The 27,017-nt window shown below is 46.0% G+C and overlaps 1 protein-coding gene across 4 annotated transcripts in view; it reads left to right on the top strand.

Annotated features, from left to right (window-relative positions):
* LOC115105770 (kinase suppressor of Ras 1-like) overlaps window positions 1-26,487 on the top strand; it is a 42,466-nt gene extending 15,979 nt beyond the window's left edge. For all 4 annotated transcript variants that reach the window (XM_029628133.2, XM_065007423.1, XM_065007424.1 and 1 more), the window contains 18 exons: window positions 7,829-7,976; window positions 8,251-8,749; window positions 12,261-12,448; window positions 13,332-13,401; window positions 13,536-13,619; window positions 13,720-13,781; window positions 13,882-13,991; window positions 14,109-14,271; window positions 15,241-15,289; window positions 15,389-15,446; window positions 15,521-15,808; window positions 15,918-16,114; window positions 16,229-16,325; window positions 22,517-22,650; window positions 22,742-22,873; window positions 22,999-23,134; window positions 23,400-23,533; window positions 25,668-26,487. In XM_029628133.2, the coding sequence (XP_029483993.1) occupies window positions 7,829-7,976; window positions 8,251-8,749; window positions 12,261-12,448; window positions 13,332-13,401; window positions 13,536-13,619; window positions 13,720-13,781; window positions 13,882-13,991; window positions 14,109-14,271; window positions 15,241-15,289; window positions 15,389-15,446; window positions 15,521-15,808; window positions 15,918-16,114; window positions 16,229-16,325; window positions 22,517-22,650; window positions 22,742-22,873; window positions 22,999-23,134; window positions 23,400-23,533; window positions 25,668-25,764 (2,646 nt within the window). In that variant the 3' untranslated portion in view covers window positions 25,765-26,487. The remainder of the gene's footprint in view (window positions 1-7,828; window positions 7,977-8,250; window positions 8,750-12,260; window positions 12,449-13,331; window positions 13,402-13,535; window positions 13,620-13,719; window positions 13,782-13,881; window positions 13,992-14,108; window positions 14,272-15,240; window positions 15,290-15,388; window positions 15,447-15,520; window positions 15,809-15,917; window positions 16,115-16,228; window positions 16,326-22,516; window positions 22,651-22,741; window positions 22,874-22,998; window positions 23,135-23,399; window positions 23,534-25,667) is intronic.
* Window positions 26,488-27,017: the final 530 nt, after the last annotated feature.

Here is a 27,017-nt window from a genome sequence, read left to right as displayed (position 1 = left end):
CTGAAATCTTGCTTGTTTGTAGGTGACCAAATACTTATTTTCCACCATAATTTGCAAATAAATTCATTAAAAATCCTACAATGTGATTTTCTGGATTCCTTCCCTCATTTTGTCTGTCATAGTTGAAGTGTACCTATGATGAAAATTACAGGCCTCTCATCTTTTTAAGTGGGAGAACTTGCACAATTGGTGGCTGACTAAATACTTTTTTGCCCCACTGTACATGCCTAAATGTGACTCTTCATGTGAAAGGATTGTTTGTAAGGATAGCAAATGTAGAATATAGCCATCCAAGTCTCATGGGTTTGCAGCCTCATGGATCTTAAATCATGCAATTTAGTGTCCTAAGAAATTATACTGTTGTAACCAAGAGCAATTTCAAATGGCAGATGATGCATTTTTTTGTCTCAGTTTTGAAGCCACAAACCAAGAATGTTTAACACATTTCAGAGAACAGGCTGCTACTGTGTGTGACCTAGACACACCATTTACAGTCCAATACAACAGTCTGAAATCCACTGCAGAAGCCCATACAGAGAGGCTAGACCCCTGTTGGCTGCTGCTCTGTGTCTGCATGTCCTCAGCTCTCATTAGGTCCCTCAGGCATGTGCTGTCCCAGCCAGCCAGGCTGGATACGAGCTACTAGCTAGGCTAGGCTGTAGCCTAGCAATGGCCAGGACTGGAGGAGACAGGTCAGGGGAGAGTGGTGCTCTGTTGTCTACTTACTAGTGTTGTTTTGGCTGAGAGGCTCCCGTCACATTCCACACACTCTGGATGGACCCCAGATACGGCACCACCCCTAATCCATCGCACTCCCCCCAGCTCTCATCATTGCTCTATTTTTACTCATTGGCCAGTGAGTGATCTGTCTGTGCCCTGTGAATCAATTTAGGAAATATAGACCTGTAAACACACAGCATATGAAGTTTGTATTCCAAACTTCACTTTTTGGAAGCTGTTCAATAGACAACTTTCCATGTCAAATTTGCTCTCATTCTGTGCTGTATGGTCCTGCCTGACAGAAATGCATACAGTAACATGTTTTTGATGTTGTAGCTATTGTAATCTGCTCGAAGGAAAACAATTTGGCTTCGACATCAACATTACTTTTTGGGGGGTCCAAGGTTCCTTAAAGGATTTTGTATCTTTAGCCGTTAGTTTTGCAATTAAGTCAAAGGGGCAATCACAGATTATCATGATATTTAGCCTCAAATCAAATATGGTGTCCAAAATCAAATATGGTGTCCAAAATCAAATATGGTGTCCAAAATCAAATATGGTGTCCAAAATCAAATATGGTGTCCAAAATCAAATATGGCTGCCATAATAACATTTGATGGAGGTTAAATCACCTGTCAATAAGAATTTTTGCAACTGAGGCATTTTTTTCAGAATTGTGTACAACACTCATGCCTATAAAGACTGTTGGTGTGAATCCATTTGATTCTGAATCCAATAAGGCCAACATGATTACACTCTAACACATGAATCTGTATATAAGTAGCCCTTGTTAATTTTGATTGTGTTATTCTGTCATTAAAATGGTTCATAAGGCTTTTGATATATCTAGGACTATGAGTGGCACTGCCATACCTCTGTTGTGTTTGAATAGCCGACGCCAACTCATTTTTCAATGTGTGTTTTCATGTTTTAATCTCATTCACACACTTACAGCATGTCAACAATGGGAAATTCCACAAAATATAATAACAAGCCTTTCACGACCCGTGGTGGAAGAAGTAGTCATATGTTATACTTGAGTAAAGATGCCTTGATAGAAAATGACTCAGGTAAAAGTGAAAGTCACCCAGTAAAATATTACTTCAAATCAAAGTTTATTTGTCATGTGCACCGAATACAACACCTTACAGTGAAATGCTTACTTACAGGCTCTAACCAATGGTGCGGAAAGAAGAAAAAAGGTGTGTGTGTGTGTGTGTAGGTACATAAAGAAATAAAACAACAGTAAAAAGACATTTGAAAATCTTTTTACTGTTTTATTTCTTTACTTAAATATTACTTGAGGAAAACTATTTGGTTTTAAATTTACTTAAAAAGTAAAAGCATAAATCATTGCAAATTCTTTATATTAAGCAAACCAGACAGCACCATTTGTTGTGTTTTTTATTTCTTTACGGGTAGCCAGGGGCACACTCCAACACTCCGATATCATTTACAAACAAAGCATTTGTGTTTAGTGAGTCCGCCAGATCAGAGACAGTAGGGATGACCAGGTTTGTTCTCTTGATAAGTGCATGAATTGGATCATTTTAACATCCTGCTAAGCATTCAAAATGTAACTAGTACTTTTGGGTGTCAGGGAAAATATATTAAGTAAAAAGTACATTATTTTCTTTAGGAATATAGTAAAGCAAAAGTTGTCAAATATATATCGTAAAGTAGATGTACTGAAAACAACTACTTAAGTAGTGCTTCAAAGTATTTTTACTGAAGTACTTTACACTACTGTTCACGACACAAGGACACAATAGCGTAACCAAGTTACAGGAAGGCAACCGTAATACATTTGGCCGTGGTTGGTTGGCATTGATTACGGACTGGGGCAGGCCCATCAGGAGATGTGGAGAGTGACAGAACCTGTGAGGGTGACCTCGGGTTACTGAGATGTTAGTTAGAATGTAGCTAGGTCATAGGCTATGACTAAGAAGCGTTGGCTGTGAGGGATGAAGCACAGCTCCACACATATACAGTTGAAGTCGGAGGTTTACATACACTTAGGTTGGTTTTAACCACTCCCCAAATGTCTTGTTAACAAACTATAGTTTTGGCAAGTCGGTTAGGACATCTACTTTGTGCATGACACAAGTAATTTTTCCAACAATTGTTTACAGACAGATTGTTTCACTTATAATTCACTGTATCACAATTCCAGTGAGTCAGAAGTTTACATACACTAAGTTGACTGTGCCTTTAAAAAGCTTGGAAAATTCCAGAAAATTATGTCATGGCTTTAGAAGCTTCTGATAGGCTAATTGACCAAATTTGAGTCAATTGGACCTATACCTGTGGATGTATTTCAAGGCCTACCTTCAAACTCAGTGCCTCTTTGCTTGACATCATGGGAAAATCAAAAGAAATCAGCCAAGACCTCAGAAAAATAATTGTAGACCTCCACAAGTCTGGTTCATCCTTGGGAGCAATTTCCAAATGCCTGAATGTACCACGTTCATCTGTACAAACAATAGTATGCAAGTATAAACACCATGGGACCACGCAGCCGTCATACTGCTCAGGAAGGAGAAGTGTTCTGTCTCCTAGAGATGAATGTACCTTGGTGCAAAAAGTGCAAATCAATCCCAGAACACCTTGTGAAGATGCTGGAGGAAATAGGTACAAAAGTATTATTCCACAGTAAAATTAGTCCTATATCAACGTAACCTGAAAGGCCGCTCAGCAAGGAAGAAGCCACTGCTCCAAAACCACCATAAAAAAGCCAGACTACGGTTTGCAACTGCACATGGAGACAAAGATCGTACTTTTTGGGGAAAAGATTGTAGTTTTTGAAGAAATATCCTCTGGTCTGATGAAACAAAAATAGAACTGTTTGGCCATAATGACCATCGTTATGTTTGGAGGAAAAGGGGGGAGTCTTGCAAGCCGAAGAACACGATCCCAACCGTGAAGCACGGGGTGGCAGCATCATGTTGTGGGGGTGGTTTGATGCAGGAGGGACTGGTGCACTTCACAAAATAGATGGCATCATAAAAATAGATGGCATAATGAGGAGGAAAATGATGTGGATATATTGAAACAACATCTCAAGACATCAGTCAGGAAGTTAAAGCTTGGTCGCAAATGGGTGTTCCAAATGGACAATGACCCCAAGCATACTTCCAAAGTTGTGTCAAAATGGCTTAAGAAGAACAAAGTCAAGGTATTGGAGTGGCCATCACAAAGCCCTGACCTCAATCCCATATAAAATTTGTGGGGAGTACTGAAAAAGCATGTGCGAGCAAGGAGGCCTACAAACCTGACTCAGTTACACCAGCTCTGTCAGGAGGAATGGGCCAAAATTCACCCAACTTATTGTGGGAAGCTTGTGGAAGGCTACCCGAAATGTCTGACCCAAGTTAAACAATTTAAAGGCAATGCTACAAAATACTAGTTGAGTGTATGTAAACTTCTGACCCACTGGGAATGGGAAATAAATCATTCTCTCTGCTATTATTCTGACATTTCACCTTCTTAAAATAAAGTGGTGATCCTAACTGACTTAAGACAGGGAATTTTTACTTGGATTAAATGTAAAAAATAGTGAAAAACTGAGTTTTAATGTATTTGGCTAAGGTGTATGTACATTTCCGACTCCAACTGTACATCTGAAGATGATCCCTGGGCTTTGATGGGCAGTTAAAGGGTTGCAGAGGAGGTGGAGCTGATCAACCATGATGCACAAAGACCACTACTGTATCTCACAGTCAATCCCCAGACAGCAGAAATGATCACATACAGCAAGTTTTACCATCCTAAGGTGTCTCTTGTTTGCCATAAATGTCCTTATAGGGATGTTGTGATTGCTGCAGTTTCCCAGACCAATGCATGAGTCACCTCAGCATGAGAGCTCATTCTTCACATAAGTCCAGTTCAGGTGTCACATGGGCTGGCCAGCCATGGTTGGTAGCCAAATGGGTACATATGAGGACAATGCACACCATCAATTTCCAGATGGCATATTAACTGTTGAATGGCCTCCTGACGTGACAGTCCAGTTTCCTGGTGTCTTTGTCTCTAGTAATTGCCTGAGGGGAGGGAGGACTGATGGTGGATCTCAATTCAACGGCTCAGACACAAGAGGTATGTGGCAGGGTCTACAGTCAATCAAAAGAAAACCAGCCCAGTCACGGACCAGGATGTCTTGCTCCCAGGCAGACTAAATAACTTTTTTGCCCGCTTTGAGGACAATATAGTGCCACTGACACTGCCCGCAACTAAAACATGCGGACTCTCCTTCACTGCAGCCGACGTGAAGAAAACATTTAAACGTGTCAACCCTCGCAAGGCTGCAGCCCCAGACGGCATCCCCAGCCGCGCCCTCAGAGCATGCGCAGACCAGCTGGCTGGTGTGTTTACGGACATATTCAATCAATCCCTATGGCAGTCTGTTGTTCCCACATGCTTCAAGAGGGCCACCATTGTTCCTGTTCCCAAGAAAGCTAAGGTAACTGAGCTAAACGACTACCGCCCCATAGCACTCACTTCCGTCATCATGAAGTGCTTTGAGAGACTAGTCAAGGACCATATCACCTCCACCCTACCTGACACCCTAGACCCACTCCAATTTGCTTACCGCCCAAATAGGTCCACAGACAATGCAATCTCAACCACACTGCACACTGCCCTAACCCATCTGGACAAGAGGAATACCTATGTGAGAATGCTGTTCATCGACTACAGCTCGGCATTTAACACCATAGTGCCCTCCAAGCTCGTCATCAAGCTCGAGACCCTGGGTCTCGACCCCGCCCTGTGCAACTGGGTACTGGACTTCCTGATGGGCCGCCCCCAGGTGGTGAGTGTAGGCAACAACATTTCCACCCCGCTGATCCTCAACACTGGGGCCCCACAAGGGTGCGTTCTGAGCCCTCTCCTGTACTCCCTGTTCACCCACGACTGCGTGGCCACGCACGCCTCCAACTCAATCATCAAGTTTGCGGACGACACAACAGTGGTAGGCTTGATTACCAACAACGACGAGACGGCCTACAGGGAGGAGGTGAGGGCCCTCGGAGTGTGGTGTCAGGAAAATAACCTCACACTCAACGTCAACAAAACTAAGGAGATGATTGTGGACTTCAGGAAACAGCAGAGGAACACCCCTATCCACATTGATGGAACAGTAGTGGAGAGGGTAGTAAGTTTTAAGTTCCTCGGCGTACACATCACAGACAAACTGAATTGGTCCACCCACACAGACAGCATCGTGAAGAAGGCGCAGCAGCGCCTCTTCAACCTCAGGAGGCTGAAGAAATTCGGCTTGTCACCAAAAGCACTCACAAACTTCTACAGATGCACAATCGAGAGCATCCTGTCGGGCTGTATCACCGCCTGGTACGGCAACTGCTCCGCCCACAACCGTAAGGCTCTCCAGAAGGTAGTGAGGTCTGCACAACGCATCACCGGGGGCAAACTACCTGCCCTCCAGGACACCTACACCACCCGATGTCACAGGAAGGCCATAAAGATCATCAAGGACAACAACCACCCGAGCCACTGCCTGTTCACCCCGCTATCATCCAGAAGGCGAGGTCAGTACAGGTGCATCAAAGCTGGGACCGAGAGACTGAAAAACAGCTTCTATCTCAAGGCCATCAGACTGTTAAACAGCCACCACTAACATTGAGTGGCTGCTGCCAACACACTGACTCAACTCCAGCCACTTTAATAATGGGAATTGATGGGAAATGATGTAAAATATATCACTAGCCACTTTAAACAATGCTACCTAATATAATGTTTAACATACCCTACATTATTCATCTCTATATATTCATCTGTATATACTGTACTCTATATCATCTACTGCATCTTTATGTAATACATGTATCACTAGCCACTTTAACTATGCCACTTTGTTTACATACTCATCTCATATGTATATACTGCACTCAATACCATCTACTGTATCTTGCCTATGCCGCTCTGTACCATCACTCACTCATGTATCTTTATGTACATATTCTTTATCCCCTTACACTTGTGTCTATAAGGTAGTAGTTTTGGAATTGTTAGCTAGATTACTTGTTGGTAACTATTGCCACAATAGTTATGTTCTATTGACCATGGAATATATTTTCTCACCATTTTGCATTCATTTCTCATTTGTGTGGTGGATTTGAGTGCGCACAAGTAGACTGTGAGTGATGCACAGATAAACTACTGGGAAGGGATGGTTGTACTGTTTGTGACACAAACAGTCACTCTGCTGTGCCACCACCCACTAATGGAATCAAATCTCTCTGTCTATTTCTAGCCAGAAGTTGGAGCGTTTGTTCAAAGACCGAGTTTCTTTGCTCTCCTCTAGGTGGAAGGACCCAGGGGGCTTTGGCCAGTCAGTCAGTCTGTACTTGCTGGTCTCTGATCCTGTTCTGGCCTGTCCTGTCCTGCTCTGTTGATATATCTGGAGATAGATGTCTGTCTGTGCTGGCTGGCTTTGGTTGATGAGAATGAACAACGATCACCTCTTGTGTCTAGCATAGGCGAGTTGGATACTAGCATACTAGTGTAAGATGGATACGTCTGCCTCCCGAGTGCAGTGGTCTAAGGCACTGCATCATAGTGCTCGCTGTGCCACTAGAGATTCTGGGTTCTAGTCCAGGCTCTGTCGCATCCCGGCCGAGACCGGAAGATCCATGGGGCGGCACACAATAGGCCCAGCGGCAGGGATGTCCTTGTCCCATCGCGCACTAGTGACTCCTGTGGCGGGCCGGGTGCATTGCACACTGACACGGTCACCAGGTGTACGTTGTTTCCTCTGACACATTGGTGCGGCTGGCTTTCAGGTTAAGTGGGCACTGTGTCAAGAAGCAGTTTGGCTTCGCCTCTCCTGATCTTGGCCTCTCCCGAGTCCGTACTGGACTTGCAGAGATTCTGGGTTGAGACAAGACTGTAACTACCAATTGGATACCACGAAATTGGGGAGAAAAAGGGGTATACATTTTTATTTTATTTAAAAAATTATCCGTGGTTATGTTGTATTTATCTGTGCTCTATCACGTTGTACTGTATGGAGAGGTCCGACTGGATAGTGTGTGGTGGTACTGATCACTCATCTCCTCCTGACCTTGTCTCTCTCTGCTCCTCTCGCCAGGCGGTGCCGGTGAAGCTGTCCTTGGATGCCTTGCTGCAGATGCCAGGTTCTCACGTGCGGGAGACCATGAGGAGACTGGGCTCCAGTTTAGAGGAGTGTTCCAGGCTCAGCGCTGCCCTCTCCTGCCTGAAGAGCGCCACTGAATCAGGTGGGTGTCTGTCTGTCTGGCTGGCAGGCAGGCTGTCTCTGTCTGTCCGTCCCTTGGAGAATCTGCCTGATCTGACCTGTCTCTGTGGAGTTTTACTGACTATTAGTCTCAGCGCCAGGCTGGTTCTGCTCTATTAGCCCTGCCAGCAGCAGCAGGCTGCCACCCAGGGTAAGGTTAGGTTGTAGGACAAAAGACACTAGGTTAAGGGGTTGTGGGGTGGAATGTGCTAGTATGACTAACAGGTCTGTAACCCTTTTCTGTGTCTCCCCTATAGATGGAGAGCTAAGAGAGGATGGGGGGCCCTGGTTCTCTGAGCCCACCCGGCGAGAAAGTGGCTCTCTGCTGCTGCCTCCCGACCAGCTGTTGGGAGGGATGGGGGGTCCAATGCGCCCCCACAGCCCCTCTCCTCTAGCTCGGCCCCCCCACACCACCCCATCCACTCCCTCCACCCCCTGCACCGCCTGTGCCCATCCCCGGTCCTTCTCCGTGTCTACAATGCCTGGTCCCGAGGCCCACGGGGCATACATTTACGCTGACACCCCCTTCACAGACCCCTTCCCCCTCTCTGCCACCCGACAGGGGCGACTCCACGGGCACACCTCCACCCCGCCCCTCACCCCGCCCTCCAAGAGACGCCACAGGCTGAAGCCCCCCTGCACCCCGCCGCCCCCCTCCCGCAAGGTGCTGCACCTTCTGCCCAACATCACCCTGACCCGCAGCAAGAGCCACGAGTCCCAGCTGGGGAACCGCATCGAGGAGCCGCCAACCAACAAGTAGGTCACTTCCTGTTCCCGTGCCCTAGGCTTTGTGTGTGACTTCCAGTCCTTTATGACCTAGAGTAATCATGGTCGGCCCCTTGTCGAGACATTTCTAAAAAATTATTTTGCTTGCGTGTGTGAGGTCATCGTGACCAGTGTTTGGGCAGTTTTCCACACTGCTCAAAATCTTGGAACAGGGTTGAATATAGGACACGCCTCCACCCTATTATGATGTTACAACTGGACGTTGAAGGGCAGGGCTTTTCACACACACTTGTACTCACACACACACACCACATCCTGCCTGCTGCTGCCTTAATGTGTATACGGCCAGAGCTAATCCCCACAGATTCCCAGAGATAATGAGTAATGCCAAAACAGGAAGCTTTTTCTATGGCCTGATTCTCAAAGCAGGGCAAGACACACACATACAGTTTATTAAGTACACCACCCCCTTCACGGAAGCGTGGCCGTAGCTTGCTATATAAAGCAGGCAGACAGGCATCGAGACATTCAGTTAATGTTCAATTGAACGTTAGAATGGGCAAAACGAGTGACCTAAGCGACTTTGAGCGTGGTATGATCGTCAATGCCAGGCACGCCGGATCCAGCATCTCAGAAACAGCCACCCTCCTGGGCTTTTCATGCATGACAGTGTCTAGTGTTCACCGAGAATGGGGGACAAACAAAAAACATCTAGTCAGCGGCAGTCCTGTGGACCAAAACAGCTTGTTGATGTGTGAGGTCGAAGGAGAATGGAAAGAATTGTGCTGTTCTGGAAGCAAGCTAATAGGTGGGCCACAAAAATACAAATAATGGCGCAGTACAACAGTGGTGTACAGAACAGTGTCTCGGAACTCACAACTTGTCAATCCTTGTCACGGATGGGATATTGCAGCAGATGACCACACCGGGTTACACTCCTATCAGCTCAAAACAAGAAGTGGCTCCAGAGGGCACGCGATCACCAACACTGGACAATTGAGGAGTGTAAAAACATTGCCTGAAACATGACAGCAAGTTCAGTTTACTTGAGAAGCCTGTGCAGTCCCCAGCCTCTTTGGGATGAGATGGAACGGGCTGTTGGCAGATTGAATGTACCGCCGTCCAATCTGCAGTGACTGGAACATTCACGACATTTCCGAATGTCCCAAAGTAATTCAGGCTGTTCTGGAAGCAAAGGGGATACTAGATGAGTGTACTTATTAAACACACACAAACTCAGCAAAAAAATGAAGTCCTCTTACTGTCAACTGCGTTTATTGTCAGCAAACTTAACATGTGTAAATATTTGTATGAACATAAGATACAACAACTGGGACATAAACTGAACAAGACATGTGACTAACAGAAATGGAAAATATGTCCCTGAACAAAGGGTGTGTCAAAATGAAAAGTAACAGTCAGTATCTGGTGTGGCCACCAGCTGCATTAATTACTGTAGTGCATCTCCTCCTCATGGACTGCACCAGATTTGCCTGTTTTTGCTGTGAGATGTTACCTCACTCTTCCACCAAGGCACCTGCAAGTTCCCAGACATTTCTGGGGGGAATGGCCCTAGCCCTCACCCTCCGATCCAACAGGTCCCAGACGTGCTCGATGGGATTGAAATCCGGGCTCTTCGCTGGCCATGGCAGAACACTGACATTTTTGTCTTGCAGGAAATCACGCACAGAACGAGCAGTATGGCTGGTGGCATTGTCATGTCAGGATGAGCCTGCAGGAAGGGTACCACATGAGGGAGCAGGATGTGTTCCCTATAACGCACAGCGTTGAGATTGCCTGCAATGACAACAAACTCAGTCCGATGATGTGACACACCGCCCCAGATCATGACGGACCGTCCACCTCCAAATTGATCCCGCTCCAGAGTACAGGCCTCGGTGTATCCCCCATTCCTTCGACAATAAACGCAAATCCGAAGATCACCCCTGGTGAGACAAAACTGCGACTCGTCAGTGAAGTCCTGTCTGGTCCAGCGACGGTGGGTTTGTGCCCATAGGCGACGTTGTTGCCGGTGATGTCTGGTGAGGACCTGCCTACAAGCCCTCAGTCCAGCCTCTCTCCGCCTATTGCGGACAGTCTGAGCACTGATGGAGGGATTGTGCATTCCTGTTGTAACTCGGGAAGTTGTTGTTGCCATCCTGTACCTGTCTCGCAGGTGTGACGTTTGGATGTACCAATCCTGTGCAGGTGTTGTTACACGTGGTCTGCCACTGTGAGGACGATCAGCTGTCAATTCTGTCTCCCTGTAGGGCTGTCTTAGGCGTCTCACAGTACGGACATTGCAATTTATTGCCCTGGCCATATCTGCAGTCGTCATGCCTCCTTGCAGCATGCCTTAGGCACATTCACGCAGATGAGCAGGGACCCTGGGCATCTTTCTTTTTGTGTTTTTCAGAGTCAGTAGAAAGGCCTCTTTAGTGTCCTAAGTTTTCATAACTGTGACCTTAATTGCCTACCGTCTGTAAGCTGTTAGTGTCTTAACGACCGTTCCCATGGTGCATGTTCATTAATTGTTTATGGTTCATTGAACAAGCATGGGAAACAGTGTTTAAACCCTTTACAATGAAGATCTGTGAAGTTATTTGGATTTTTACAAATTATCTTTGAAAGACAGGGTCCTGAAAAAGGTCTTTTTTCTTTTTTTTCTGAGTTTACTAACGCATATCAGTAATATCCTGTTTGTAATGATGTTGCATTAGTGACGGAAAGCTCAGTCATAATGAAACCTGACTAGACAGAAGTATTTTAACAGGACTGATACCACAGCTTAACGATACATACATTATGTACATGTATATAGAAGTATACCCAATGACGCCAGACCTAGCCTGTGAGGACACTGATGAGTTTGAGCTGAGGCATAGGGAGTTACAGACAGATGTGGCCTTCTCCACTGTGTGGAGCGCAGAGAAAGCAGGCGGGCAGGCAGTGGGGCTGTGTGCTTCTGGATCAGCCCTCTTTATTCCTGACCAGGAAGAGGACGCTAAGCCCTTTGGCCTGTGCTCTGCTAAGCTCTACTCCCCTGTGGTGGAGGGTGTGGCTCAGTCTTCCCTGTGTGCCTATTTTATTTAATTGTATTGTCCTCCAAATGGCAGCAGGTAGCCTAGTGGTTAGAGCATTGGGCCAGTAACTGAAAGGTTGCTGGTTCAAATCCTGAGTCAACAAGGTGAAAAAATGTCTGTGTCCTTGAGCAAGGCACTTAGCTCTAGAATTTACTCTGGATAAGAACGTCTGCTAAATTACTCAAATGTTCAATATATGTGTTGCTGAATCTCCTCTCTGCCAAGGCATGCTGCTACTGCCTCCCTTCCCACCCTGCCTGCCTGCCTCTCTGACACTTACATAACATTGTTCATACAGTATGGCCATTAAATAATTATCTCTGGTGAAAGATGATCTGTATGGAGGCCCATTTTGGATTGTCATTGAGTAATCCAGTGTTGACTGTGTGTTGAGATGAGGGTGTGAGGGCAGCAGTGGGCCACTGTACTGACGTCCCAGCGTTCTTTGTTCCCCTCAGGTGTGCAAATAAGAATAAGTTGTTCCTCAACGTTCAGATCAATGGGAATGGCTGTGAGGACTCACCCTCCCGTTCCCCCCACCGGTCTGCCCGCACCCCTGGGGTTTCCACCCCCGCCCCTGCCCCCGCCCCCTACACCCTACCTGGTACCCCTACCCTGATGGAGGAGCATTCATCCCACCTCAAGAGTGAGTACAAATACATTTTGACTTGCCCCATTTAGGCTATATGTAAGGAATATTCACTGAAATAGATTGGTAAATGCATGGTGAATTACTCAGATGAAATAGACCGTTTGTATGTGTGCTCTTTGTAAAGAGCCGAATGTATTTCCCAGTAGCTGGCTGTAGGGTCACAGTAGCCATCCCAGTCTGGCTCAAGAGTGTTTCTGTCAGTAGATTGCTAGGATTGTTCCATCTGAGTGCTGTGATGTGGGGGAGGGAGCGTTTTCTGTTCCATCGCTTCTAGAGAAATTACATTACTCTTCCAATTCATTCGACAGCTTAGAGAGAAATCTAACACTCCCACAAAGTCGTGTGCGTGCAGTTGCATGCGTGCCGTTTCGTGTCTGTAATGATTCATGTGTAGGAGCGTCACCTACCAAACCAACGTCATTAGGTCTCACTCAAATTCGTTTTCACTTGTAAAATGAACAGTAAATGTTTTTCATTGGTTTGGCACATAGTGTATTCGTCCATAATGATTCATGTGTAGGAGATTCACCTACCAAACCAACGTCATTAGGTCTCACACAAATTTGCTTTAACTTGTAAAATGAACAGTAAATGTTTTTCATTGGATTGGCACATAGTGGGGCAAGTTGTTAAGCAACATCAACACCTGGGTTTCAAAGTTCTGGGAATTTCCAGGAGTCTTCCAGTGGGTTATTTCTGGAAATCCTGGGAATTTTGGGAAAGGTAAAAACAGTTTGCAATTCCCTAAGCACCAGTGATTTCATTTTGATAGTAGCCACAAAACTTCATAAATAAATTGCCCTATTTGTGCTAATACTTAATTTTTAGGCAAATCCTCCTCTGTCTAGGTTCATTTGACATCTCTCTCTCTCTCCAGATAACATGGGGTTGCACCGTGGCTCCCCACAGGCAGTGAGGAGAGACATAGGCCTGGCCGTCACTCACAGGTTGGCAACTACCTCATGTCATACACCTTTAGGCCAGAGACTACCATGATACAAATGTAAAATATACTTTAAATCCACAGTATATAGAGCAAAAAAGGATTGATGGTTTAAGTAATTGAGGATTCTGTGTGAAGATTTTCCACCAAGTCGTGGCTGTCCCAGACATGTCAGGTCTGTCAGAAGAACATGATGTTTGGTGTGAAGTGTAAACACTGCAGGTGAGTGGAGTAAGGAGAGGGAAGAGTCTCTGAGATGTTCTGGTGTTGGATTGTTCTGGTGTTCTCTACTGTTCTCTAATTGGTGGTTTCCTTTCTGCAGGTTAAAGTGCCATAACAAGTGTACTAAAGAAGCTCCCTCCTGCAGAATCTCTTTCCTGCCAAGTAAGCCCTTTCTTGCTTCTCATGTTCATCCATGGATTCATGGTTTACCCATTTTGATTCAACAAGCATTAGTGTAATGGTCCCAATCTCTTCTTTCCAGTCACCAAAATACGGAGGACTGAGTCTGTGCCGTCTGACATCAACAACCCTGTGGACCGGCCATTAGAGACACCACAGTTTGGCACACTGCCAAAGGCCATCACCAAAAAGGTAGATATTGGATATTTCATCACACCTTTGATGATAATGATATGCATGGTGCTGTTAGGACAGACAAGTGTGTTATTGACTCTGATCAGTGTGTATTTCTTCTTCTCCTTCGGTCAGGATCACCCCCCTGCGCTGAACCAGTTGGACTCCAGTAGTAACCCATCCTCCACCACCTCCTCCACACCCTCCTCCCCTGCCCCTTTCCAGAACCCTCCCAGTGCCACCCCGCCCCCCAACTCCTCGCCCAAGGTCCACCGGGACAACCGCTTCCACTTCCCAGGTAGGTCCCTGACCGTCACTCACACGCCTATGCAAATACAGAAACACACACAATCACCTCAACATATACACACAATCACCTCAACAAATACACACAATCACCTGGAGTGTCTCCCTTTCTCTCTCTCACACTCTCTCACATGCAAACACACAAATGAATATACACACATGCAAACACACAAATGAATATACACACATGCAAACACACAAATTGATATACACTTAACCACACAAGCATGTCCACTGCACAAAAATAATCCAGCATACTCCCACTATCAAAGCGCATGCTTGCATTGTGTTCTTGATTACACAGAAGGTCTCCCTGAGTCACATTTCCTGTTTAGCGAATGTTGAACGTTAAACGTGGAATGGAATGGCTGGGCAGGAGTGGTCGTCCTCCCTCTCTCTCCCTCTCTGCATTAATACCACTCCTCAGGGGGGTGGGAGTGACTGGGGTTATTTTAACGGCTACTCTAACCCAGAGTCTCTCTCTCCACTCCATGCTTGTTGGTTCTTCCCTGTCTTTTCCCTAAGCTGCCTGCTACTTTCAGCATAGACAGCAGTTTATCTTCCCTGGTGAGTTTACAGTACGGTCCCAGACAGACTGTTGTGCTGTGCTCACACCTGCCCACGTCCCCAGCCCCAGCCTTGTCAATTCTCTCTATCTCCTGCATGTACTCACAGGCTTAGTGTATTACATGACAAAGTTGTGCATTTGTGAATGTTTTAGAGTAATGTGTTGTGTGATATTTAGACTGCATTGTCTCATGTGGAGATGGGTATCTCTGCCACCTGCTGGGGAGTTTGGGAATTGCATGTCTCGTTATGGTGGATGTTGTCAACACATTGCTATGGCAAAGTGACAATATAAGTGGGCAAAGAAACTACATGAGGGACGCAATTTTGTCTTTACAAGCAAAAAGCCACATTATTTTTATTACATACTGAACATTTGTATTTTTTCTCCCAGATGTGTCCAGTCCTTCTACGTTACACTCTGAAGCCCTCCATGACACAGTGTAAGGCTTTCCTGTCTATTTAATTTATCAATAGTGTTTTAATGGTACAATACTCGGCATACTCTGACATTGTGACTGTGGTTTACCCTGTCCCAACAGTGAGACTGAACCAGCAGATGACATACACTTTGAACTGGCCGAGGATGAGGACGGAGAGGTAAAAACTGAGTATGTGCGTGCGAAGTAACTGAGACACATGCCCAAAACCCAACATGCATGAATGTCCTACAGGAGGAAGAGGAGGAGGTGGTTGAACCTGAGATCGACCCAGACCCAGTAGTGGAGGAGGAAGATGAGGAGGAGGAAGATGATGATGAGGAAGATGAAGATGGGGGTGGGAGTGAGATGAATGGGGGTTCGGATGGTGAGTGTGATGGTGATGAGTTGGATGACCTGCCCAACTCAAGGGGAGGTCGCTGGAAAGGCCCCATCTCCCGTAAGGCCAGCCAGACCAGTGTCTACTTGCAAGAGTGGGACATCCCCTTCGAACAGCTGGACCTGGGAGAGCTCATTGGGAAGGTAATCTAAAATATAGAATGAGCTATATTTGCATCAAACTATCAGTGTTTTCAGTTTTAAACCCATTTAAAGTGTGTTTCTCAAACTGTCATTAAATCACTCACTCCAGGGCCGTTGGGGCAAGGTGCATAAGGGCCGTTGGCATGGAGAGGTGGCCATCAGGCTGCTGGAGATAGATGGGAACAACCAGGACCACCTGAAGCTGTTTAAGAAGGAGGTGATGAACTACAGACAGACCCGTCATGAGAATGTGGTCCTCTTCATGGGGGCCTGCATGGCCCCGCCCCACCTCGCCATCATCACCAGGTAGGAGGGGCTAAATCGCATCTAGAATAATAACTTATCCCTTTGTTATATTCAGTCAACCACAGCTGTTGTTTATTTGTTTAGTTCCATTTGTTAATTCAAGTGTTTCTCTAGTTTCTGTAAAGGGAGGACATTATACTCTGTCGTTCGAGACACCAAAAACACACTGGATATAAACAAGACGAGGCAAATTGCTCAAGAAATTGTAAAGGTAACTTCTTTCCCTGTTCAATACTTTCACGTGTGTGTGTGTGGGTGTGTGTGTGTTATTTATATATACACACACTAACCAACAAAAGAAATGCAACAATTTCAATGAGTTACAGTTCATTTAAGGAAATCAGTCTATTGAAATAAATTAATTAGGCCCTAATCTATGGATTTCACATGACTGATAATACAGATATGCATCTGTTGGTCACAGATATCTTTAAAAAAAAGTAGGGGCGTGGATCAGAACCTGTCAGTATCTGGTGTGACCACCATTTGCTTCATGCAACGCGACATGTCCTTCGCATAGAGTTGATCAGGCTGTTGATTGTGGCCTGTGGAATGTTGTCCGCTCCTCTTCAATGGCTGTGCGAGGTTGCTGGATATTTGCGGGAACTGGAACACGCTGTCGTAAAGTCGATCCAGAGCATCCCACACATGCTCAATGGGTGACATGTCTGGTGAGTATGCAGGCCATGGAAGAACTGGGACATTTTCAGCTTCCAGGAATTGTGTACAGATCCTTGCGACATGGGGCCGTGCATTATCATGCTGAAACATGAGGTGATGGCGGTGGATGAATGGCACGACAATGTGCCTCAGGATCTCGTCACGGTATCTCTGTGCATTCAAATTGCCATCGATAACATGCAATTGTGTTTGTTGTCCATAGCTTATGCCTTCCCACCATGGGGCACTCTTTACATTTACATTACATTTAAGTCATTTAGCAGACGCTCTTATCCAGAGCGACTTACAAATTGGTGCATTCACCTTATGACATCCAGTGGAACAGTAGTGCATCTAACTCTTTTAAGGGGGGGTGAGAGGGATTACTTTATCCTATCCTAGGTATTCCTTAAAGAGGTGGGGTTTCAGGTGTCTCCGGAAGGTGGTGATTGACTCCGCTGTCCTGGCGTCGTGAGGGAGTTTGTTCCACCATTGGGGGGCCAGAGCAGCGAACAGTTTTGACTGGGCTGAGCGGGAACTGTACTTCCTCAGTGGTAGGGAGGCGAGCAGGCCAGAGGTGGATGAACGCAGTGCCCTTGTTTGGGTGTAGGGCCTGATCAGAGCCTGGAGGTACTGAGGTGCCGTTCCCCTCACAGCTCCGTAGGCAAGCACCATGGTCTTGTAGCGGATGCGAGCTTCAACTGGAAGCCAGTGGAGAGAGCGGAGGAGCGGGGTGACGTGAGAGAACATGGGAAGGTTGAACACCAGACGGGCTGCGGCGTTCTGGATGGGTTGTAGGGGTTTAATGGCACAGGCAGGGAGCCCAGCCAACAGCGAGTTGCAGTAATCCAGACGGGAGATGACAAGTGCCTGGATTAGGACCTGCGCCGCTTCCTGTGTGAGGCAGGGTCGTACTCTGCGGATGTTGTAGAGCATGAACCTACAGGAACGGGCCACCGCCTTGATGTTAGTTGAGAACGACAGGGTGTTGTCCAGGATCACGCCAAGGTTCTTAGCGCTCTGGGAGGAGGACACAATGGAGTTGTCAACCGTGATGGCGAGATCATGGAACGGGCAGTCCTTCCCCGGGAGGAAGAGCAGCTCCGTCTTGCCGAGGTTCAGCTTGAGGTGGTGATCCGTCATCCACACTGATATGTCTGCCAGACATGCAGAGATGCGATTCGCCACCTGGTCATCAGAAGGGGGAAAGGAGAAGATTAATTGTGTGTCGTCTGCATAGCAATGATAGGAGAGACCATGTGAGGTTATGACAGAGCCAAGTGACTTGGTGTATAGCGAGAATAGGAGAGGGCCTAGAACAGAGCCCTGGGGACACCAGTGGTGAGAGCACGTGGTGTGGAGACGGATTCTCGCCACGCCACCTGGTAGGAGCGACCTGTCAGGTAGGACGCAATCCAAGCGTGGGCCGCGCCGGAGATGCCCAACTCGGAGAGGGTGGAGAGGAGGATCTAATGGTTCACAGTATCGAAGGCAGCCGATAGGTCTAGAAGGATGAGAGCAGAGAGAGAGAGTTAGCTTTAGCAGTGCGGAGCGCCTCCGTGATACAGAGAAGAGCAGTCTCAGTTGAATGACTAGTCTTGAAACCTGACTGATATGGATCAAGAAGGTCATTCTGAGAGAGATAGCGGGAGAGCTGGCCAAGGACGGCACGTTCAAGAGTTTTGGAGAGAAAAGAAAGAAGGGATACTGGTCTGTAGTTGTTGACATCGGAGGGATCGAGTGTAGGTTTTTTCAGAAGGGGTGCAACTCTCGCTCTCTTGAAGACGGAAGGGACGTAGCCAGCGGTCAGGGATGAGTTGATGAGCGAGGTGAGGTAAGGAGAAGGTCTCCGGAAATGGTCTGGAGAAGAGAGGAGGGGATAGGGTCAAGCGGGCAGGTTGTTGGGCGGCCGGCCGTCACAAGACGCGAGATTTCATCTGGAGAGAGAGGGGAGAAAGAGGTCAGAGCACAGGGTAGGGCAGTGTGAGCAGAACCAGCGGTGTCGTTTGACTTAGCAAACAAGGATCGGATGTTGTCGACCTTCTTTTCAAAATGGTTGACGAAGTCATCTGCAGAGAGGGGAGGGGGGAGGGGGAGGAGGATTCAGGAGGGAGGAGAAGGTGGCAAAGAGCTTCCTAGGGTTAGAGGCAGATGCTTGGAATTTAGAGTGGTAGAAAGTGGCTTTAGCAGCAGAGAGAAGAGGAAAATGTAGAGAGGAGGGAGTGAAAGGATGCCAGGTCCGCAGGGAGGCGAGTTTTCCTCCATTTCCGCTCGGCTGCCCGGAGCCCTGTTCTGTGAGCTCGCAATGAGTCGTCGAGCCACGGAGCGGGAGGGGAGGACCGAGCCGGCCTGGAGGATAGGGGACATAGAGAGTCAAAGGATGCAGAAAGGGAGGAGAGGAGGGTTGAGGAGGCAGAATCAGGAGATAGGTTGGAGAAGGTTTGAGCAGAGGGAAGAGATGATAGGATGGAAGAGGGAGAGAGTAGCGGGGGAGAGAGAGCGAAGGTTGGGACGGCGCGATACCATCCGAGTAGGGGCAGTGTGGGAAGTGTTGGATGAGAGCGAGAGGGAAAAGGATACAAGGTAGTGGTCGGAGACTTGGAGGGGAGTTGCAATGAGGTTAGTGGAAGAACAGCATCTAGTAAAGATGAGGTCGAGCGTATTTCCTGCCTTGTGAGTAGGGGGGGAAGGTGAGAGGGTGAGGTCAAAAGAGGAGAGGAGTGGAAAGAAGGAGGCAGAGAGGAATGAGTCAAAGGTAGACGTGGGGAGGTTAAAGTCGCCCAGAACTGTGAGAGGTGAGCCGTCCTCAGGAAAGGAGCTTATCAAGGCATCAAGCTCATTGATGAACTCTCCGAGGGAACCTGGAGGGCGATAAATGATAAGGATGTTAAGCTTGAAAGGGCTGGTAATCCCTCTCACCCCCCCTCCCCCTGAAAAGATTTAGATGCACTACTGTTCCACTGGAGGTCATAAGGTGAATGCACCAATTTGTAAGTCGCTCTGGATAAGAGCGTCTGCTAAATGACTTAAATGTAAATGTAATGTAAATGTAACTGTGACAGCATGGAATTCAAAGGAGGCGATAGACAGATGGGTAAGGGGAGAAAGAGAGAATGACCACTTGGGAGAGATGAGGATCCCGGTGCCACCACCCCGCTGACCAGAAGCTCTCGGGGTGTGCGAGAACACGTGGGCAGACGAAGAGAGAGCAGTAGGAGTAGCAGTGTTGTCTGTGGTGATCCATGTTTCCGTCAGTGCCAAGAAGTTGAGGGACTGGAGGGAGTCATAGGCTGAGATGAACTCTGCCTTGTTGGCCGCAGATCGGCAGTTCCAGAGGCTACCGGAGACCTGGAACTCCACGTGGGTCGTGCGCGCTGGGACCACCAGATTAGGGTGGCCGCGGCCACGCGGTGTGGAGTGTTTGTATGGTCTGTGCAGAGAGGAGAGAACAGGGATAGACAGACACATAGTTGACAGGCTACACAAGAGGCTACGCTAATGCAAAGGAGATTGGAATGACAAGTGGACTACACGTCTCGAGTGTTCAGAAAGTTGCTTACGTAGCAAGAATCTTATTGACTAAAATGATTAAAATGATACAGTACTGCTGAAGTAGGCTAGCTGGCAGAGGCTGCGTTGTTGACTATGTAGGCTAGCTGGCAGTGGCTGCGTTGTTGACACTACACTAATCAAGTCGTTCCGTTGAGTGTAATAGTTTCTACTGTGCTGCTATTCGGGGCTAGCTGGCTAGCTAGCAGTGTTGATTACGTTACGTTGCGTAAAAGAACGACAATAGCTGGCTAGCTAACCTAGGAAATCGCTCTAGACTACACAATTATCTTTGATACAAAGACGGCTATGTAGCTAGCTACGATCAAACAAATCAGGCCGTTGTACTGTAATGAAATGAAATGAAAAATGTGATACTACCTGTGGAGCGAAGCGAAATGCGACCGGGTTGTTGAGTGCGGAAGTTCTGTTCGGTAGACGTTGGCTAGCTGTTGGCTAGCTAGCAGTGTCTCCTACGTTAAGGACGACAAATAGCTGGCTAGCTAACCTCGGTAAATTAAGATAATCACTCTAAAACTACACACTCTAAACTACACAATTATCTTGGATACGAAGACAGCAAAGACAACTATGTAGCTAGCTAACACTACACTAATCAAGTCGTTCAGTTGAGTGTAATAGTTGTGCTGCTAATCGGTAGACGGTGGACGTTAGCTAGCTGGCTAGCTGCAGGGCAGATAGCAGTGTAGACTGCGTTAGGACGATGAAATACGATAATTACGCAATTATCTATGATACAAAGACGGCTATGTAGCTAGCTAAGAAGAAATTGCTAAGATTAGACAAATCAAACCGTTGTACTATAATGAAATGTAATGAAATGTAATACTACCTGCGGACCGAGTGCGGATGCGACCGCTCGCTCCAACCCGGAAGTAACTCTGTTTACAACATTGACATAAGCAAACCAACACTATGCCATACACGCTGTTTGTTAGGTTCTTATTTTTCAGAGTAAATAACTCACAGACACTAGAGAAGCTTTAACCAAGTTGAATCGTCCCCAAAGGTTCTGTACAGCTGAAATCAGACAGCAAAAGATTTCAGACTTCACAGTTTATATGCATCCTACTTAAGCCTACCAATCCTTTCATTTTATGGCTCTACAGGAAGCTAATAAAGAGCGTAACAGGATTCCAAACATTTATTACTCTCTTAAGAGAATCTCTCCTCACCTCCTCACCTCAGACCCTCTTTCATCTAATACACAGATGTCCATCTGTCTCCCCTGTATCAACACATCGCTCTCCTCTCCTCCATCAAACACATTCCAAATACTTTTTTCTGGGAACCATTAACTTCTAACATAACCCAGTCTCTTTAATTTCCTATCATTCGTTTAATATCTCAATGTTCAAAGTTTAGCCGATTCCAACAAGTTGAAACAGGGATTCATCTGTGAAAGTACACTTCTCCAGCATGCCAGTGGCCATCAAAGGTGAGCATTTTCCCACTGAAGTAGTTTACGATGGCGAACTGCAGTCAGGTCAAGACCCTGGTGAGGACGACGAGCACGCAGTGGAGCTTCCCTGAGACGATTTCTGACAGTTTGTGCCGAAATTTGTTGCTTGTACAAACCCACAGTTTCATCAGCTGTCCAGGTGGCTGGTCTCAGACGATCCAGCAAGTGAAGAAGCCGAATGTGGAGGTTGGGCTGGCATGGTTACACATGGTTTGTTGTTGTGAGGCCGGTTGGACCTACTGCCAAATTCTCTAAAACGACGTTGGAGGCGGCTTATGGTAGAGAAATGAACATTCAAGTCTCTGGCAACAGCTCTGGTGGACATTCCTGCAATCAGTATGCCAATTGCATGCTCCCTTAAAACTTGAGACATCTGTGGCATTTTGTAAAGACAAAACTGCCTTTTGTTCTCCCCAGCACCTGTGTAATGATCATGCTGTTTAATCATCTTCTTGATATGCCACAACTGTCAGGTGGATGGATTATCTTGGCACGGGAGAAATGCTCACTAACAGGGATGTAAACTCATTTGTGCACAACATTTGAGAGAACTAATATTTTTGTGTGTATGGAACATTCCTGGGATCTTTTATTTCAGCTCATGAAACATTTAACCAACACTTTACATGTTGCGTTTATATTTTTGTTCAGTATAAATGTGTAATGTATATTTACTCTGTGTCCTTATTTACATCCTTCAATCTACACAGGGAATGGGCTATCTGCATGCCAAAGGCATTGTCCACAAGGACTTGAAGTCGAAGAACGTCTTTCATGACACCAATAAAGTGATTATTACAGACTTTGGTCTGTTTGGAATCTCTGGAGTGGTTCAGGAGGGGAGGTAAGGACTCTGCATATTGGTTCCTACAGCTATCGTCTCAGCTGATAGATGCTCAGTGGGTGACTGTGTGTGTGTGTGTCTGGCTTCACAGGCGAGACAACGAGCTGAAGCTTCCACATGGCTGGATCTGTTACCTGGCGCCAGAGATCGTACGCAGGATGAGCCCTGGAAACAACGAGGACCGCCTGCCCTTCTCCAACGCTGCAGACGTCTACGCCTTTGGGTACGATCTTAGCACATTCTTTTCTTTTATCATTGGTAGCACAATGTTTTTTCTCTCTGAGACTGCATGAGTTTACAGTTAACTGGCTCTGGGGAATGACCATATTGCTGGTTGCCCCCTTTTAGCACCATTTGGTACGAGCTCCAAGCCAGGGACTGGCCTATCACCAACCAGCCTGTGGAGGCTACCATCTGGCAGGTGGGGAGTGGTGAGGGCATCAAGAAGGTCCTGGCAGAGATCAGCCTGGGAAAGGAGGTCACGGTGAGTGGAGGGGTGAAGAACCTCTGTGTGCCAGATCACATTGTGAAATGTGAAATCACATGGTGGAATCATGCAGAGATCTATGCACATTAAAAAAAAATGTATCCTCGTGGTGCAGGTGAAGATATTTTCTAGGCGAATGCTATGTTTTTACGGGATGACCTTGTTAGAATAGAGGAGACATTAAAGCTGAGTACAGGATAAATCTCTGCATTGTGTTGGCACAAACTAAATACATTAATAGCTCCTGTGTATGTGTGTGCAGGAGATCCTGTCTGCCTGCTGGGCCTACGACCTGAGGGAGCGACCCACCTTCACCCAGCTGGCTGACATGCTGGAGAAGCTGCCCAAACTCAACCGGAGACTGTCCCACCCTGGACACTTCTGGAAGTCTGCAGAGTACGTATCCTAGAGGTGGAGGTAGAGGTAGAAGCATGGGAGGAGTATATGTCCTGCCTGCCCTGAGGTGCACTCTGACCCCTGACTGGGCTCTGACTCGTCTGGAATGGACTTATGTATAAAACAAAGGGGTTCAACTGAAGGCTTGTAAAGGACGACCCCCAGATTGCTGTGAGGTATCAGGCCCACTGATGTAAAACTAATGGGGACCAGGCAGGGTATGCCTGAGTAGACTCTTGGTAGTAGTTTATGTTCATAATATTCATGAGCCACATTAGCATCTGATGGTCCACTGCAAATACATTGACCCCTGTAATATGAGGGACGGTGATTTCTAATGGTGAATCGTTTATCATTTAGAAATGAACCATATGTGATGCTAAGGGAATGTTCTTTGTTTTATCTTCTGCTTTCCAAACTCTATCTCCCCCAGGATGTGACTGTGAGTTGAATGCACTTTTGTGTTTAAAGCATTGTTTTGTCCCACCCTTTTCTGGACTATTGCCTGACCTGCTCTGTACCCCTACATCTCCACACCCCTCTCCTCTTCTCATATGTTTGATATACAGTACCTGGTCCAGATTTCTCTCCACCTCTCCTACCATCTCTCTCCTGCTCGTTCTCTGTAACTTCCTCAATCACTACATACTGCATGTCTGTCACTCAAAGGCCCATGGGTGGAGTCTTCTCTCACATGAACCTGTTGTCCAGTAACAGCCACCATCAGTTCAACAACTCTCTGCTAGTGGAACTGGTTTGGCTACTGGTCTTCTGTTTGTATTCAAACACACGCTGGCCTCTTCTAACACTATCAGGAATGATACCACAGATGCCCCAACAAAGTCTGCCTGCATAGCATGCCAGAGCTTGAATGGGAAGAGAAGCACTTACCAGCTTGCATGGTGTTTGCCATGGTCTGTTGGGACACTTTGCATGGGCTTGTGAATCCTGTAAAAGCTTTCTGTGAGAAAGCTCATCTGAGTTTTCTGCGATACAGAAATCTGGACCCTTGTTTCATGTTGAAGTATTTACCTGTCTACTCTACTGCACCGGTCTTATTCTCTCTTAATGTTACACCTGTTAGCATAGTTTCACCAACAGTCTCTAACCTCCAATGTTTTCCTTTGTTCTCTCTCTCTCTTTGTGTTTTCTGTCTTCCTAATATAGGTTGTAGCCGTCACTATGAAATATAAGCAATGCAAAACAAACAAAGCCTGGGTCTGCCTTGCATGCTCCTGAAATCCTTAACTCTTAGGATTGATCAAAACTTTGACTCTGCCTGATAGAGACACTGCTTCCACTAACCCACAGCCTGATCTTCCATGTATTTTAGTAGTGTTTGGTTGTATGGGAGTGAAGGGTGCTAGACTGAGGAGGCTAAGGGTAGTGCTTCGCTACCTCCCCTCAACTTTCCTTCCTTCATCTCAAAACTTCTTGCCTTCCTTTTTATTTTTTGCTTTTTGGACTATCTGAGACTTGTGACTAACTGGTTTGTGGTGTCTGTGATAAGACTGACTGGTGTGCTGTGGCCTGTGCCTGGTGGCTGACGGCTGCTCTGCTGTGTTCTGCAGCCTGCCCTGCTCTCTCTCCTCTCTGTGCTGCTGTGATGTGGTTCTTCCTGCTGGGGGCTCCCAGACGACGCGGCCCAGAAACACTCCGTGGGCCAAAACAATGGTTTTAACTCCTATCACAAATATACCTCTGCATTCACTCCCTCCTCTTTTCTCATTGTGGTCTTGATGCTTCAGGCTGCTTGAGTGATGTAATCCAACTGCCTCTTGATTCTTACCCCTCAGCTCTCTGCAGTTATTTGATGGCATGCGCTGTGACACTGTCATCGTGCTGGCCCATGTCTGCCTCCTGGTCACTCGCTACCTGTACACATTATTTCAACAGGAGAAAAAACTACAAGAAACAAACTATCACCTTTGGTTGTTGGTTCCTATTTAAAGTAATCATTTTTGTAGTGTTTCTTATTTTGTTCCATGAAATTTGAAAGCACAAAGGTCTCAGGAGTTGGGAGAGCATGATTTAATTGACTCTTGTCTCCGTGTTGCTTGTTTGAGTAGAATCTGATGAAACCATACATTTGAAAACGGCTCGGTGCACGAATGACGAATGAATATGTTGACAGTTCACAGGTGTCAGCATGCAATGGGACCTTCCTCTCATCATCTCACTACCCACTGGAAATGGAATTATGTTGGTTATTTATGACTGAAGGTATGTGATGATGAAGTGAGTGCCCTGATTATTAAAAGGCATAAGAGGGCGCCACAGAGAAGCAGGAGAGATGCCTTCTATCAGCCTGGGAGTGGTGTAGAGGTAGACCATTCAAGTAGTTTAGTCGACTCATTTACAGTGCAGAAATAATAGAACAAGAGCCTGGCGCAAAAGTATCCGATCATTTACTCCTTAAACATGACCTTTTGTGCGTGCTTGTGTGTATTATGTTTGTGATTGCTTGCCTCAGTTGGTGTGCCTGTATTTGTGTTTGTTTGTGAGTGTATGTACGAGTGAGTGTATTGTATTGGAACATGCAGGGTTGATTTAATGAAAGACTGCAGTAAATGTTATATTGACGATATCAGTGCTATCTAAGATAGACATGTATATACATTATTTAATGTACAGCTAATTAACACAATTATTGTAATATTTGTACAAACATTTTATATGTACTATACATCATTGCATTTTTAAATAGGTACTGCCCCCCTATTACAGATGTATATATCTTTATATTTTTTCATGTACAAAATACTGTAAAAATACTGTAGATTTTTTTTGAATGTTTTTTATGTCATGTAAAAATGCATATTTTTGTATTGCATGTGGCTACCATTCTGTAAACACAGTTCCTGTTTTCATCCTTGAAAGAAAATAAAATGAAGCTTGTCATGTGAAAATGTATGTTTGAGCTGAATTTAATAAAGTATTTTAGTTATGCTATGGACAGTTGTATTTACGGTTAGTTTTCACCAAATATATTTAGAACTACCTTTCCCTTTCTCTGTGGTATCACTGGTAACTTGATCTGTGCCCTTGGTGTGATATGGTAATCATTAACACAAGATATGATTGAATAAGGACATTAGGCCATAAAAACTCATATCTACTGATTCACTTATCTGCACACTAGTGTAGTATGTTTCATTCAAATGACTTTTTATTTGGTGTGTATTCGTGGTTTAGTTTATGTAGCCACTTCCCAATTCATCAAGGCTCTCATTGTTTATGTTTAAATAGTATAGAGAATACATTATTATTATAAATAACAGACATCATAGATATACTGTATGTTTGAGGGCACATGCAAAATCAGATATAAATGTAATCGGTATGATGAGGTAACACCCAGTGAGAGGCACTTGGATAGCCATGTATGCTGTTTAATTTCCTTTACTATTCACTACAAAGTACCGCTGATGCTAGTGACTTAGTGAAAGTAATAAATTAATGGACACAAGAAAACTAAACCATT

Source organism: Oncorhynchus nerka, linkage group LG22 (assembly GCF_034236695.1).
Source record: "Oncorhynchus nerka isolate Pitt River linkage group LG22, Oner_Uvic_2.0, whole genome shotgun sequence".
Taxonomy (NCBI): Eukaryota; Metazoa; Chordata; class Actinopteri; order Salmoniformes; family Salmonidae; genus Oncorhynchus; species Oncorhynchus nerka.
The sequence above is the reverse complement of the archived record's forward strand: the minus strand, read 5'-3'. Positions and strand labels throughout refer to the sequence as shown.